The sequence below is a fragment of the Vidua macroura genome, chromosome 15 (genome assembly GCF_024509145.1).
Source record: "Vidua macroura isolate BioBank_ID:100142 chromosome 15, ASM2450914v1, whole genome shotgun sequence".
NCBI lineage: Eukaryota > Metazoa > Chordata > Aves > Passeriformes > Viduidae > Vidua > Vidua macroura.
The window spans coordinates 13,596,415-13,610,405 of record NC_071585.1 but is presented as its reverse complement, the minus strand read 5'-3'; the positions used below and the strand labels follow the sequence as shown (position 1 = coordinate 13,610,405).

At 42.3% G+C, this 13,991-nt stretch overlaps 1 protein-coding gene across 1 annotated transcript in view; it reads right to left on the bottom strand.

The window, feature by feature from the left end:
• Positions 1-13,991, bottom strand: part of GALNT10 (polypeptide N-acetylgalactosaminyltransferase 10) — an 81,257-nt gene that overhangs the window by 28,708 nt on the left and 38,558 nt on the right. Inside the window, exons 3-4 of the mRNA XM_053991156.1 lie at positions 13,717-13,855; positions 10,431-10,597 (exon numbers count right to left, since the gene is read on the bottom strand). Coding sequence (XP_053847131.1) covers positions 10,431-10,597; positions 13,717-13,855 — 306 coding nt within the window. The remainder of the gene's footprint in view (positions 1-10,430; positions 10,598-13,716; positions 13,856-13,991) is intronic.

The following is a 13,991-nucleotide window of genomic DNA, read 5'->3' as shown; positions in this document are numbered from 1 at the left end:
CCTCTCAATCTCTCAGGAAAGTTTAATTTGTAAAGTAGTCTATTCCAACTGCTGCTTTCTGAGGGAATCCAGAAAAATCCATTTACTTATCTTTCCTTCATGCTGTAAAGGTTTAAACACCTTCTGCTCCTCGGGAGCAGTGCAGCCAACCTGTGGTGAATGCATCACCTCTTAATTCCTGCACACTGACCTCCTGGCCAACCCACAAGATCAGTTTTTCCCCTCTGCCAGAACCCATCTCTCCCAGGGGAAACAGTCAAGTCATTCTCATTAGTTTACTCTTCTCCCTTTTCATTAAATATGTATCAAGATTAAAGCACCCACTTAGGTTTTTTCCCTCTTCTGTTGACTACATCTCATCTAAAGAGGGTATTTTGTGGCTCTCAGTGATTTCCTGTTGATTGCTTTTAACCTCAGAGCTGCTGTGCTGGCACACACACACTGGAGAGATGCAGGTTTTGGCCTACACAGCCTTTGTAGCTGCAAAACAGGGGTGAATTCCTTGCAGTACACTTAATATTCAGCTCAAGTTTGATGTAGCCATGGTGACTGGCAAGGAAGGGCATTATTGTCCCAAATTACTGCCTTCAACCCGAGCAATCTCTGTGCTAATCTTAAGGCCACACCAGTAGCTTTGTCTACCCAGTTGTTTAACCAAAGGAATGCCTGCACTCTCAAAATCTTTAATTGCCTTGAACCTACACCATCAACTGCTTTCTGGGCACTGGAGAGACAAGCAGGGGTGCAAAAGCATCTCAAGAAGTTTGTTCCAAAGCCTCCTCTGTGCCCAGGGAGCACAGGACACAGCCACTGCTGCCAGCGACGTTCTGCACAGCGTATCGTGACAGGAACGAACGCCTATGACCAACAGCAAGGCAAAACCTGCCATCATCTCGAGATGCAGGCAGATGAAGTGTTAAGACAGCCCTTACTGAAACATTTTGGAACCTATCAAAGCTGCGAGATTAAAGCCTTAAAAGTCACTGAGTTGTGCTGGGGGAAAAGGAGGGGAAAAGGGAAAAAGGGAAAAAAACAGTCCTCAGAGAGCTGGCTTTGTAAATGAATAATGCTGATAGAGGCAAAGAACTTCTTGGCCTGAAAGTATTTGCTCTGTACAAATCATCAGAAAAGGAAATATTCCAGAAAGAGCATGAGGACTGTCAGAGAAATCTGCTTCAGACTTTTGTCTTGTTAGAGAACAGTCCATTAGGCCTGAGATGTAACTCACTTGAAAGTGGCTTTGATTTGGTAGGAATGCACCCATTTGGATCCCACAGGCTCTGATCTCAGGTGTCTAAGTGAGGAAGAACAACTACGAAGCCTAAAATAGCAGAGAACTACAAAGTTTTTGCTCTGGGGTTGCAGCCAAATTGGAGTATTGGGAAACTAACTGATAATCCTTCAGTCCTACATTAATAAGTAGGAATGACAAAGCAGAAGGAGGTTTGTCCTGTAGTCTGTGTGTCAGAGAACAGGAAATAATGTATTTGGCAAATGAAAAAATTAGCAATACAGCAGCAGGGAGAACACACACAATTGACTTGCAGTAACAAATTCTGCCATGGCAGAAGTATAATTTACAAACTCACACTTTACTCTTCTTCTAGACCTCTTCACCATCAGTTCCCAACACTCTAGTTTACTTTACTCACAAGAAATGCAGCTATCACAGTAAGTCAGTGACGTCTGCTAGAAAGGTCAATAAATCTGTTAAATCCCAAAGCACAAATCCAGGCCTGTTCACAGCTGTACTGATACCAAAACGAAGCCATCTTGTGGGCAATACCATTCTCAAGTAACACATTCATTTCATCTGGATGTCAGAGGACAGGGCAGGACTGATAGCTGAAGGTCCCTGCTTTTAAATCTGGAGCTTTGGCTTTCCCCTGCCCAGCACAGTTTAACTCCTGTGCTCCATCAGTGCATCCCTGTTGTGGGTAACAGGCAACAGTGCTCCTCAGGAATTGATGCTACACTCAGAGAATTGTGTGCCATTTCTCTACTGAGAAAATATAACTAAAATTAAAACTAGGAAAGGAATGTGGCTTGGTTTATCCACTTTTATTTTTCAGTTGAAGCAGCATTTAGCTTCCAATTTTCTCAAAGTGAAGAAGTTTCCACCTTTATCAATATCCCTGTGTGGAACAGCTGCTTTGTTAATACCACTCCAAATGCAGGTTTAAATAGCAGAAACTATGATTACCAGTAATAGATATCATATATGAGCAGAGGGTGTTTGAATCACATTTCTAATTAACTTCTATAGAGAAGCAGCTGTAAAGCATTAAAATGCTGATTTGCACTGCAGCTGGCAGATATCTAGATTTTTGACTCCTAGCAGATGAGGACATGTACTTCAAGGTGAGGAGAATGAAATTAAAGCTGCTTTCCTGCAAAGTTCCTCTAACAGAAGCTACATGTGTAGGGTTTCTTAGCAGCAAGCAATGCACTGAGATTTACTTAATGAGCTGTAATGGAAACTCTGCTCCTCAATTATTTATTTTTTTTAAACTTTAGACTGCCAGACATCCTTCACTACACAATAATTAGCTGAGAAAGAGGTCACAGTACACTTGACCTTTTAAAGCCACCTCATTTCCTTTTTGGAATAATCTTTCAGTCACAGCAACTGATCTTAGAGAAATAAATACAAGATAATGAAAAGTAAACTGGTTAGTTAATTTAGGCTGTCACAAACAAAGATGTAGTAAACAACTACTATAGGCCCTGATGCTTTTTAAAACACCAGAGAATAAACTTTTAATGCTCCCCAGCCATTGCCTAATGAACAGCACAGGTTATAGACATCCCTTTATGAAGGGAATACATGAATACAGACATTAAAGACACATTAAAAAGGAATACTCAAAAAAGGGAAAACATAAAATTGAATTTCATCCACATCTCACTCTGATCCGAAGCAGACTTTGTCACTGTTATCTGAAGTATCCCACACCCACAAGACACTGCCAGAAATGGAGAATAACAAATTTCTTACTTCTCATGAACAAAAATGGGATGTCTGCACCAGCTTTTATTTTATTGCTCCCTTGGGTGCTCACTCTGCAAAAGAGTGCTGGTGAGTTCACAAATTCACTCCTACACTCATGTCCCTGCTCTGCTGTGCTCCCTGGGAGTCATGCTGCAGTTTGGGACAGAAATTTCACATCTCTCCACCCAAGAAGAACCAACCCTCTCCCACTCACCCAAAGGGAGATCTGTCTCACTGTCTGTTACTTCAAAGGCATTTCTCATGAGTCTAAACAGGCCTGAGATGGTCTGCAATGAATTCTAACAAGAAAAAAAAAATCCTCTTTATTCTGTGACTTAATTTACAAAAATAATCTTTCTATCAGTTGTTTGGGACAATATTTACCACAACTTTTATGAGACCTTGAAAGCAACACTTAGAGGTTGTGGAAAAGCACAGTTGGCCCAAAAGAACCTGGCTTTTTCTTCTTTTCTCCATACTTTCTGGTAAGAAGCTTTAAGATGAAAATATTGATAATTCAGCAAGAAAGGCTTTCATCACTTTGTCCTAAGCACAGTCACTCCATATTCTGAGATGTACTAACCAGATGCACTTCAGTGCATTTAAGAGGAAAAAAAAAAATTACTTTTACAGTGCATGTGCCTAAAGATGAAAAGATAATCTCTTTAGCTGCATAAATCTGTTACTGTTCCATTTAAAGATCAAAAAGAATTCAAGTATTAAACCTTTTTCTATTTCAGATACTAAGAACATGATTTCTTTCAATTAAGGCCTGGCAGATGTGGTTAATGGAACAGAGCTGTATTTGTTATATACCTGCTGCTGCACCAAATGACACATTAATCACCCCTTGCCTTCTCCCTCACTACACTACTCAGTGACTTCTGCCCTCCAGACCAAATTATGCTGCTCATGGTTCAGCCAAGTTACCTCACTCACATTTGGTTTTCCATTCAGGTTATCCCATACTTCCAGAATTACCTGCACTGCAATATAAAGAGAGGTTTAATATGTCACGGGGATTTATCTGTCAAGGGAAAAAGAAGGATTTGGTTGTGTTTCCCCTCTGGTGTGGGGAATAAAAAAAAAATTTAAATGGTTGAAGATATAAATAGAATAGACTACAAAAAAAAAAAAAAAAAGTTTCCACAAATTAAGATGAGGTTCAAGGTAACAGAGTAGTCTTGGAAGATGAAGTTGAAACCCAAAATCTCCATAATAACCACCCAAGGGAAAATGAGTTCCCATACACACTCCTCAGAACAAAATTGTGTACTTGAAATCCACTGCAGCCAAGGATGCATTTACAGAGCCTCCTGGACAGCCACTCCCTAAACCAGACTGTGCTTAATGTAAAGGCCAGAGGGTTCACTTTGCAGATGTCACTGTCATATTGGGTCAAACACATTCAAATACTTGGGCTGAAAGCTGTTGTTGCCTCCCAGTGACAGGTGCAGGTTTTGCCTGGCTGCTCTGAGAAGGATGCTCAGTTTTCACATCTTGCCACTGTCTAGACATGCAACACCATGGGCACAGGGCCCAGCTGGGTTAACACTTCCAGAACAATCCTGATGTTTGGAGACTGCAGCATTTGCAGTGCTGCCACATCCAGATTTATCATTGTACCAACACAGTGCTTTGCATGTAACTCATGCTTTGGAGATGACTGATGCTGCAGCTCTCTTCATCAACAAGGGACAACATTTGTTCTAAAACACTGTCATTTATACCAAAGTAATCTTAAAAACAAGTAAGAACAGGCTGTCACTCAATATGCAAATAACTGAATGCTGAAACGTGAGTTTTATGTGAAATTCAAGCACTTAGCCACAACCACTGATTTTTGTCAAGTTCAGCCATGAAATAAGATAAACCCTGTGTGGTGTGTACCCTTTCCTCTGTGCACACAGCCAGCCCCAAGTACACCACAAGATGTTTCTTTTAATGACATTCAGCAATTAAGTCACAGCCTCCTGCACACAGTAAGCTTCAAATGTCTTGAATAACTGTAACATTTTCACTGCTGCCAAGGGTGAAAAGATAAAAATCCTACCATGTCTGACACTAAGGGAAAGGCTGAAAAATCCATGATATCAGTTTGCTCCAGAAGCACATAAATGCGAAAAATTAGTTTGTTTTAGAGGTATTCTTTTACAGGTATTTCCTAAATAAGTTATAGGAGTTCTGCAGAAAAGGACCTGGGAGTCCTTGGGCACAAACTGAAGCACAGGAAATGCTGGTTAAGCATAAGGCATTTTTTAAATTACTTTTTTTAAACTAGGTCACTGACAGATTGACTGAACAGCAGAAGAGGTTCCCCAGAGACATTATGGACTCTCCATCCTTGGAGATTTTCAAAATTTGGGTGAATAATAAGATCTGGAGAAACCTGCTGTAGCTGAGCAGAGGGGTTGGGTTAGATATCTCCAGATTTCCTTTCCAAACTCAACTAATTGTGATTCTGCACCTGTTCCAGTCCCACCTGCACCTGCAAGAGACCTCTCCTCCAAAACAAAGGAGTTTGCCTTCTGCCTTTCACCAGGAGTGTTTGATGTTCCACTGCTGTGCTGGGCTACCAAATACCTACCAGGTGAAAAGCAAAGAACATTCTGACAAGCATCCTGCAAAGGGATGTGCCACCCCCTGCTCCTCCAGCTCAGGGCTGATCATTTATTACTGAGAGACAGAGGACAGCTTTACATCTGTTCATGCAGACACAGAGACAGCTTTTACAGCAGAGGTGTCCACAAGCTACAAGAATTAGGTGCAGACCAACAATTCATTTAATACAAGACAGACCCTAGAGCTGAACAGCTCCATTTCTCACCACAGCAATTCTGCTGCAGGCCCAGGGACTGAAGCAGACCCTGAAGAACCATGAACTGCCTGCCTGTTACTTGTGGCCAGCTATCAATAACAAAATGCCATCAGAGCTGACAGAAAAACCTCCAGCGTTACAAACTGACCTGCAGCTCCACTTCCTCCTCCCATTTCTATGACAGAATAGAACCAAATTCCCACTCAGCAGCATGGTAATTAGATATTCAAAAAGCAAACAATTTTCACATGACAGACCCCAGGAGAAAACTGATATACATGGAAAAAACAGTTTAGTTTACTTAGGGCCATTCTGGTAACAACAGGCTTGGAGGGATACAATTAGTACCCTGCAAGCCAGCAAATGAAAAGGTTTAATTTAACCTATCAGACCTAAAGAATAGCTATAGAAATTAAAAGTGAAGCCACCAATCCACACAGGACTGCCACAGCTAGGAGTTTTTATAATCAGGAATTCTAGACTGGTAATTCACATGGGTTGCATTCCAAATTCTGCTTATCCAGAAGGGGAGGCATTATTTTGGACCACCCTGCAAGAGGTGAGGTTCATCAAACCCTTGGAGGTCAGTCTGTGGCTCTCTAGCAGTTCTCTACCATGCAGGAAGAAGCAGCCAGTGCTGGGCAGATTAATTCTTATTCTCCAACAACAGTTTGCTGAATTGGTGTCTCCCTCTTCAATATAACCTATTTTCTTCTGCACAGAAAATCCCTACAAGTGTTCTGAACTGGGGAGAAAGTTCTTACATCACTCTCAATCACATTTGTGGGGGAAAAAATCACTATAGCAGTCTTAATGCAATGCTACCCTGACAGCAGAGACTACCAACAGAGAAAGTGAAAACCAGCCCTGCAATATTCACTCTGCTGTGACCAATGGCACATGATGGAAAGCAGCTCCTTTTAAATCAACCCAACCTACCAAGGGAATCCCCACAGAGGAAGATTTAAGTGTCAGGAAGGAGCTGCTGGAGGTGACAACGTAGTCTGCAGCTCAAGGCAAAGGGGATGGAACCACCACAGCCACTGACCCCACTGACAGGCAGCCTTTCCCACAGCGCTCTGGCTGACACGGAATCCTGCACAAAATCTGGGTGAGGTAAGGCTCTAGCCTTTTTTTAGATTTGGACCATTTGCATTATACTGCAGGCATACAAAAAAAAAAAAAATCAAACCATTCCAGACAGCAAGTTGTTCCAGCACATTTTGACTTTCCAAGTACAAAGCAAAGGAAACATTTAAAAAACATGACTTGTAAAGCTTTTGCTGCTCCCTGTTAAGATTTGCTGTCATCAGGACAGCACTTTTTGGATGAAAAATGCTTATTGCTAAAGGTCACAGAGTTGTCTCTTTCAAAAAAATGAAGAAATAAATGGCTGCTGACACTTCCAGATGATGATTCAGTTGTCCAGAAGCTCCAATAATGCACAGCCACATCTGCCCCTCAGGTTTGCTGCAGATCACAGCAGCCACCAACTAACCCAGAAATCTGTCTTCACTCTCCTGTTACTCTGTTAGCCAACTTCTCAGCCCTCTTCATAGACACACCAAAAATTTCTTACACTCAAGCTTAAAACAAGATGAAAAACACATGAAAATAACATCTGTCAGGAAAAGCACTGCTTGCAGTAGCCAGGTTTCCACACTTACTGTTTCTATTATTACCAAAATCCTCTTTTCTTCATGTGCAGCAAAGGTTCTCTGTGGATGAGATACAGGGATGAAAGAGGCTGATGGATCAGCACCAATAGCACCATTCCCAGAAATCAGTGAAACAGGAGAACAAGAGAGAAACATTCCAGCACCTCAAGGGCAGCTGGCAAACCCCAGCACATTTAACCCCAACACAGGTCAGCACACAAGAAATGCTGGCAGGAGAAAGAGAGAGAATCTCCTTGCCAGGGAAGGTCAAGCTATCGAAGAATATTCTTTAAAAAGTTATTAAAGCTCTGGAGGTCTGTTTAGACAACCCTCGAGTGAAAGGCCAGCATGAGATACAGCAGAGATATCCAATGTTTTATCCTGTCAGAGTAACATCTCCATAAAAAAAAAATAATAGATTTTTATTGAGTGATTATCCTTTCCATCCTTGGCTTTTCACTGGAGTTTATGGCGACTATTTACTGATCTCTCCAGGGAAGGAGATGACATTTACTGTTCCTACTATGCCCCTCTGATCTCAGCCCTGGCCTCTACTGTCACTACATCCAACAGCGATTCTGTAACTTTAAAAGATGCTGCTACAAAGTTAGGGGACTATTATTTCAAACAGAAGCACAGAATTCTTGAGGACAATACAGAATACTTTGCAGACAATGCAGAGGACCAATCATTTATGATTTGCAAAGAAAAATCAAGAAATTTCTTCTCATTCTTTCTGTTGCTCTCCAGTTCTGTGGCACAGCTGTGATGATCATCAGCTTGGACATGGAGTTCTTATTATCTGCCCAATTTAATCATCAGAAACAGATAACCAGAGCAGTTGCCTAACAGTCCAAATCCAAGCTCTTTTCAAACATATAACATACAAGTAAAAGTTTTCCTGGAACTTCTGCTCCTTCATGCATTTCAGTTTGTTGCATAAAACTATCAATTCTCAGTTACTAGGTTGAAGTGTTTGTCATTTAGGTTTTTAGTGAACTTTTTTTTGTTTGGTTGGGTTTTTTTTTTAACAATGGATAAATTACAACCAGAAATTTGTAACCATCAGCCTTTCAAGTCAAGATCATGTGATTAGGATTTAAGAGCCCCCTAAGACTAAGGATCTATTTAAGCCCATTGAGGGATGTGCAAGCCAACCCCACTGTGGTTAAGGAAGAAAAGTGCAGATACAGAACTGACAGCACTGAAGGAAAGATGTTTCATCCTAACCAGCAATTGTCCCAGTATGCAGAAATCAACTGTGCTAGCAGGAAAATACTGGTTAAAAAAAAAAAACCAAACAAGAAAAATACCCCCCCAAAGAGAACCCCCACACCAGAGTGTTATTCTCTTCCCTTGACAATTTAGCCTACTGTCCAGCACCTGGAATCTTTTATATCCACTTATAAATAGATGCTGCACACAAATGAATCCCAGCTACTTCTTGCAACCTTTGTATGAAAGATGGATGACCAAGGGAGAAGAGTTTTTGTCTTATCAGAGGCAGGTGGAACAGAGAAGAGTGAGCTGGACAAACAGCACAGGCACAGACTGAGGAGCAGGGGTGGAGCCAGGAGGGTTCTCTTTCACCTGATCAGGGCATATCTAAAGAACAAGGAAAACAGATCCACAGGAAACTAGATTTCATCACTTCCACTTCTCTGAAAACAAACCCATTTGTACAATTCACTTGTGGTTACAGCATGAGCTTGTCTAATTTGCTTCTAGATTGAGAACCAATAAAAAGACCTTGTCAGGAAGGTGGGTTTCCCTTCTCCTCACCTTAGCCTGAAAATTCTGTAAAGAAATGCTTATTTCATGTAACATTGATTTGTTCACTGCAGCACGCCTTGCTTGCAAACTAATGAGTGAAGAACTTCAGACCAAGTACTACAGCTGTTGGGCAGTGCCTATTTGGAAGCCAGTATAGGTCAGAACACTAAATATTCACAAGCTTGTTTCCAAGCTCATTTAGGAGCTTCCTAGATGTCAGGTTTCTGGAGATGTATCCTTTAGGAGCTGTACAGAAAGCTCTTTTGCCTCACTTGAGTAATACCAGCGGCTTGAACTCTGCAGCTCATAAAACTGAATAGTCTTAGTAATTTTAAAGGAGAAAACAGAGTTTCTAGATCTGATCATAACCCCTCAAAGTCACTGTGCCCTCTTCAATATGAGTCAGAGGACTTGCCATGGGATTTCTCCACCTATGCAGTGTCTACATGACAGGAACATTGATTCCTCCTTCACTTGCCTTTTCCACCACAGCAAGGGTGCAAAACACAAGGCAAAGGGCAGCTTAATTTGCATCAGGCACCATTTACGTGGCTCAGAGAAAAAGATCTCAGCAACTACATGCACACATTGCTGCTGCAACGACAAGTGACTACTCTGGGCAGGGCAGTACAGAATATTGAGGGGTTCCCAGCAAGGGAGAGAAAAGGTTTGGATGCTGCACATTTACTTTTCAGGAGCACAAAATGCATGAGAAAGGCAAGCCAAATCATAGGCAGTCCCATCTGGGATGGAAACCCCATCTGAGGGATGGAAACCTTTTTTCAAGGATTCTTTTACATGTTCTGCATCAAGAAAGAAAGAAAGAAAAAAAAGTAGAATGCAAGGAGTGAGCTATTCCCAGCTCTTACTTAGCTCTTTGTTATTTCAGGAGTCAACATTTAACATTTTACATTAAGGGCTACACAGGCCCTTAGCTGAATATTAAAACCAGCTTCCCTGGCTTTTGATATTGCCCAGAACACAGGACAGTCCATGTCAGCAGCAGCTAAACCAGCACACCCTGAATATGGAACATGAATTTTCTGCTTTCAAATGTACCAGAGCAAGATTGCCCTGAGCTCTGCTGCTGGCAAGTAAAAAACCTCAGGTGATCACACACATATTTGCAAGTGCACTGATCCCTAAGGCAGGGAAGCCTGGTGGGGATGTCACATGGAAACCACCCTACCTCTGTCACTGAAGTCATCCACCAGCACGATCTCTGCCACCAGCTCGGGCGGGGAGCGGTTCAGGACGCTGTGCACTGTCCGCAGCAGGGAGGACCAGCCTTCGTTGTGGAATGGGATTATCACACTGGTGTTTGGGAGCTTCTCCAGGTACAGCTTGTTCTTGCAGCTGGGCACAGACAGAACAAGTCAAAAGGTGCTGCCAGAACACATCAGACACACAAAAAAACACCCAAAACACACCAGCACTTCTGTATTAATTACCAGCAAGCAACTTAGTTTGTTCTTTACTCCTCAAAATGATGCAGAGTGCATTAATTTTCTTACTTTAGGGGTAATGAAATAGGGGAAATAGGGGTAATGAACTCATGCCTTGTAGGGTAGTTTCATTAATAAAATTCTGCAGTATGAAGTGCAGTGTTTACTTTCTGGAAGGTGTGGCCATAAGTGGACTTTACACCTGGTGAAACAGGTAACCTCTAAGGCCACACAGCGACCCAATGCAGTTAAAAACCCCAGTAGCTCTTCAGTAGGGGTCAAAAATCTGTTCCATCCCTGGAGCCCCCTGTGTCCAGAACAAACCAGTGTGAATGGAGGTGTGTGGAGGGTACAATGACAGTGCCACAGGACAAGCTGCCCTGTGCCCAGGAGCAGGGCAGGGAGGTCCCACGCTGCTCCCTGTCCCTTGCACAGCCCCAGGCTGCTGTGCCCTGCCAGGCCCTTGGGAGGCTGTCACTGTGCACAATTCCATGCACACAGGCACTAATTCCTTGCCCTGGCCCCCGGAAGGGTAGACAGGAATGAAAGCAGCTCTGGCAGCGGCAGCTTTTTCCTGGTACCTTTCCCAGGGCACAGAGAAGGATGTACCTATGTTATACAAGCTCAATACATCTGTGCCTACAGGAAGTTACTCTGGTGCCTGTGTGAGAGGACAGTAACTTATTCTGGGTGTAATGAATTGTCCTGGGGTGCTGCCAAGAGCCTGCAGGCTGTGGCTGCAATGCACAGATGCAAGATGCAAACTGAAGCTGCAGGGACTGCTTTCATCCAGCCCTTGGCATTGCCACCCTAACCTTCTTCCAACAGCTACTAGCTACAGCTCTGTTCCAGTTTGAACTAAGAGCCCTTGAATTGTTTCTAACTCTTCTTAAACTGGAATCCTCTAATTTTCTGACTAACTTTAACAAGTGGAAAACTTTAGCTATTAAGTTTAGCCATTAAGCGTGGAGAGAAATTGCTTCCCTCCAGCTACTGTATCTACAATTGCTTTACAAGTCCTGCAAAATTAGTATTTAATATTAAAAACCCTAGAGGTGCTTAAAGGAAATGTTATCAGGGGAAGACATGACTGTTGAAACAAACAATTGTATGTGTGCACCAGGCAGATCCAGTACATGCTGTGCCCCAGCTCCCTGAGTCCCACAATTAACAGAAAGCAGAGGTGACACATTGTTTGGTATATTAAAGTCCAAACAAACCATCTCACACATCAGCTGCTTCTTTGCCCTTCCCCACCCAGGGCAGCTGTTGGGGAGAAGCCCAGCTGTGCCCCCAAAGCTTAGGGCAAGGCAGATGATGCATTTTTCCCCAGGACACCTTCTCCTCACACTCCCTGCTGTCTGTGGGCATGATTCCAAGCTCTCTATTGCCTCACTGCATGTAGGGGGCTCTAAAACACAGCTCCCTTCTTTCTGGAATATTCTTTATGGACTTGTAACTTTATGGCTAGGTCTCAGCCTAACTGTGTTATAAACTGCCCTCATCAACCTCTCCAGTAAGACAAACCATACCATTTCATGTATATCTTTTTTAATGGGCACACAGAATGCACAGCAGATCCTTCCAGTTGTGAATTCCTTCTCTGCCCATCCCCACTGTGGGTAACCCTGCTCCCTGCCCAGCTAATCCCAGCACCCATTAGGCACATGCTGTGTAGCCACTGCTCGAGGCCCCCACAATTACAGTTTGCTGTGCTGAGGGAAAGGATTTGTCAAGCAACAAGCAAACCACTGCAGCAGCACCATTAATCACAGATTAAGTCGTTGGTGTCCCAGACACTTCACTTATTAATTCTGTCTGGGGCTGGAGTTAGAAGCTTCACATTTTACAGAAGTTTAAATAGCAGAATTAGCAACACTGAGTCGCAATTTCCGGAAACACTGGAGCATGTGAGGCAACACATTAAACCCTCAGATAACAAAATACTGGCATTATCTGATGTTTAAGTTCCCGGAGCCCAAGGCAGGCCCTGTAAATGGAGGCCAGGTAGAATTTAGATTAGTAAGCTCAAATTGTATTTCTGAGAACTTGAGCATGGGCTGATCCACAGACATCTTCAGTTACCTGATTTATCTCTGTGTTTAAACATTTCAGCTGCATGCCTAAAATACTTATGGTGTTACACTCACTACTGGTTTTTAATGTGTTTATACTGAGAAAGGGTGTCAAGCCAGTGTATTTGATTAGTTTGCTGTGACAGCTGAAGAGGTGATATCTCAATTGTGCAGTTAACAAATTATAAAACCTGACTTCTGGAACTTGTAACTAGTGAATAAAGTAGATGTTGAATTCAAATTTACTAAATTGTGATAAATACAGCTTTACACAAAAGAATCTTAGATTCAAATGTCTAACAATGCTTTCAGATTAAGAACCAGTACTTAAGAACCAGTACTTAAAAACCTCTCAGCTTTGTATAAACATGGGCTAAGTCCTAACTGATGCACTTTTGCAAGAGAAAAACTTCTGGCTTGACCAAAATCCAGTTCAACACCACCTTACAGCATAATGTCCAAAACCAGATGAACCATAAAGTCAGCATTCCACTGGAATGCATTTCTACTTGTAAACCCTGATGAGGCTGCTTTTATGAGGAAGATGCCCACAGAAATAATCCATAAACCTGGTAAAACTCTTCACACATAGTTGAGTGAAGCTACTCACATCTTTTTCTGCTCCTGAGCATTCCAGAGTCATTTCCAGCTAGCGGCCAACATAAGAAGTGGAACCTCTGGGTTACATTAAAGATTTCTTTTGAGCAGGGTTGCAAGTTTAAGTCTTTTGAAATCAAAAAAATTATTTTTTCCCCCAGATTTGATCTCTTCTATTTCCCACTGAAATCACTGTACACCATCCTTTATTAAGGAAATACCAGGACCCAGCTGTGCAAGGATTGTATTTTATGAACAAAGGTACAGGAGTTCATAATAAAAAAGAACACATTTCTGTAGAGGTGGTAATTCAGGGCTTGCAAACCTTCACTCCTAGAAATGTAAACTGTATACTCACTTTGGATGCCTGATGTCTGGAAGGGAACGATTCAGAGAAATTTTATCACTCACAAAGATATTAAAGCCATTTTCCCTGTATGCCTGGTCCACTCGCTCTGCATCAGTCATTGGGTAAGGCTTTCCCTGTTCTCCATTTCCTGTGGATAGACAGAAAGTAAATACAGATCACTGCTGCTAATTAGTGCTTAACGGGCCAGAAACTAATCCATATAGCAGAAAAAAGAGCATCTTATAGTCCTTTGAACATTCCTTTATGAGTTTTGTGCCCTGTGT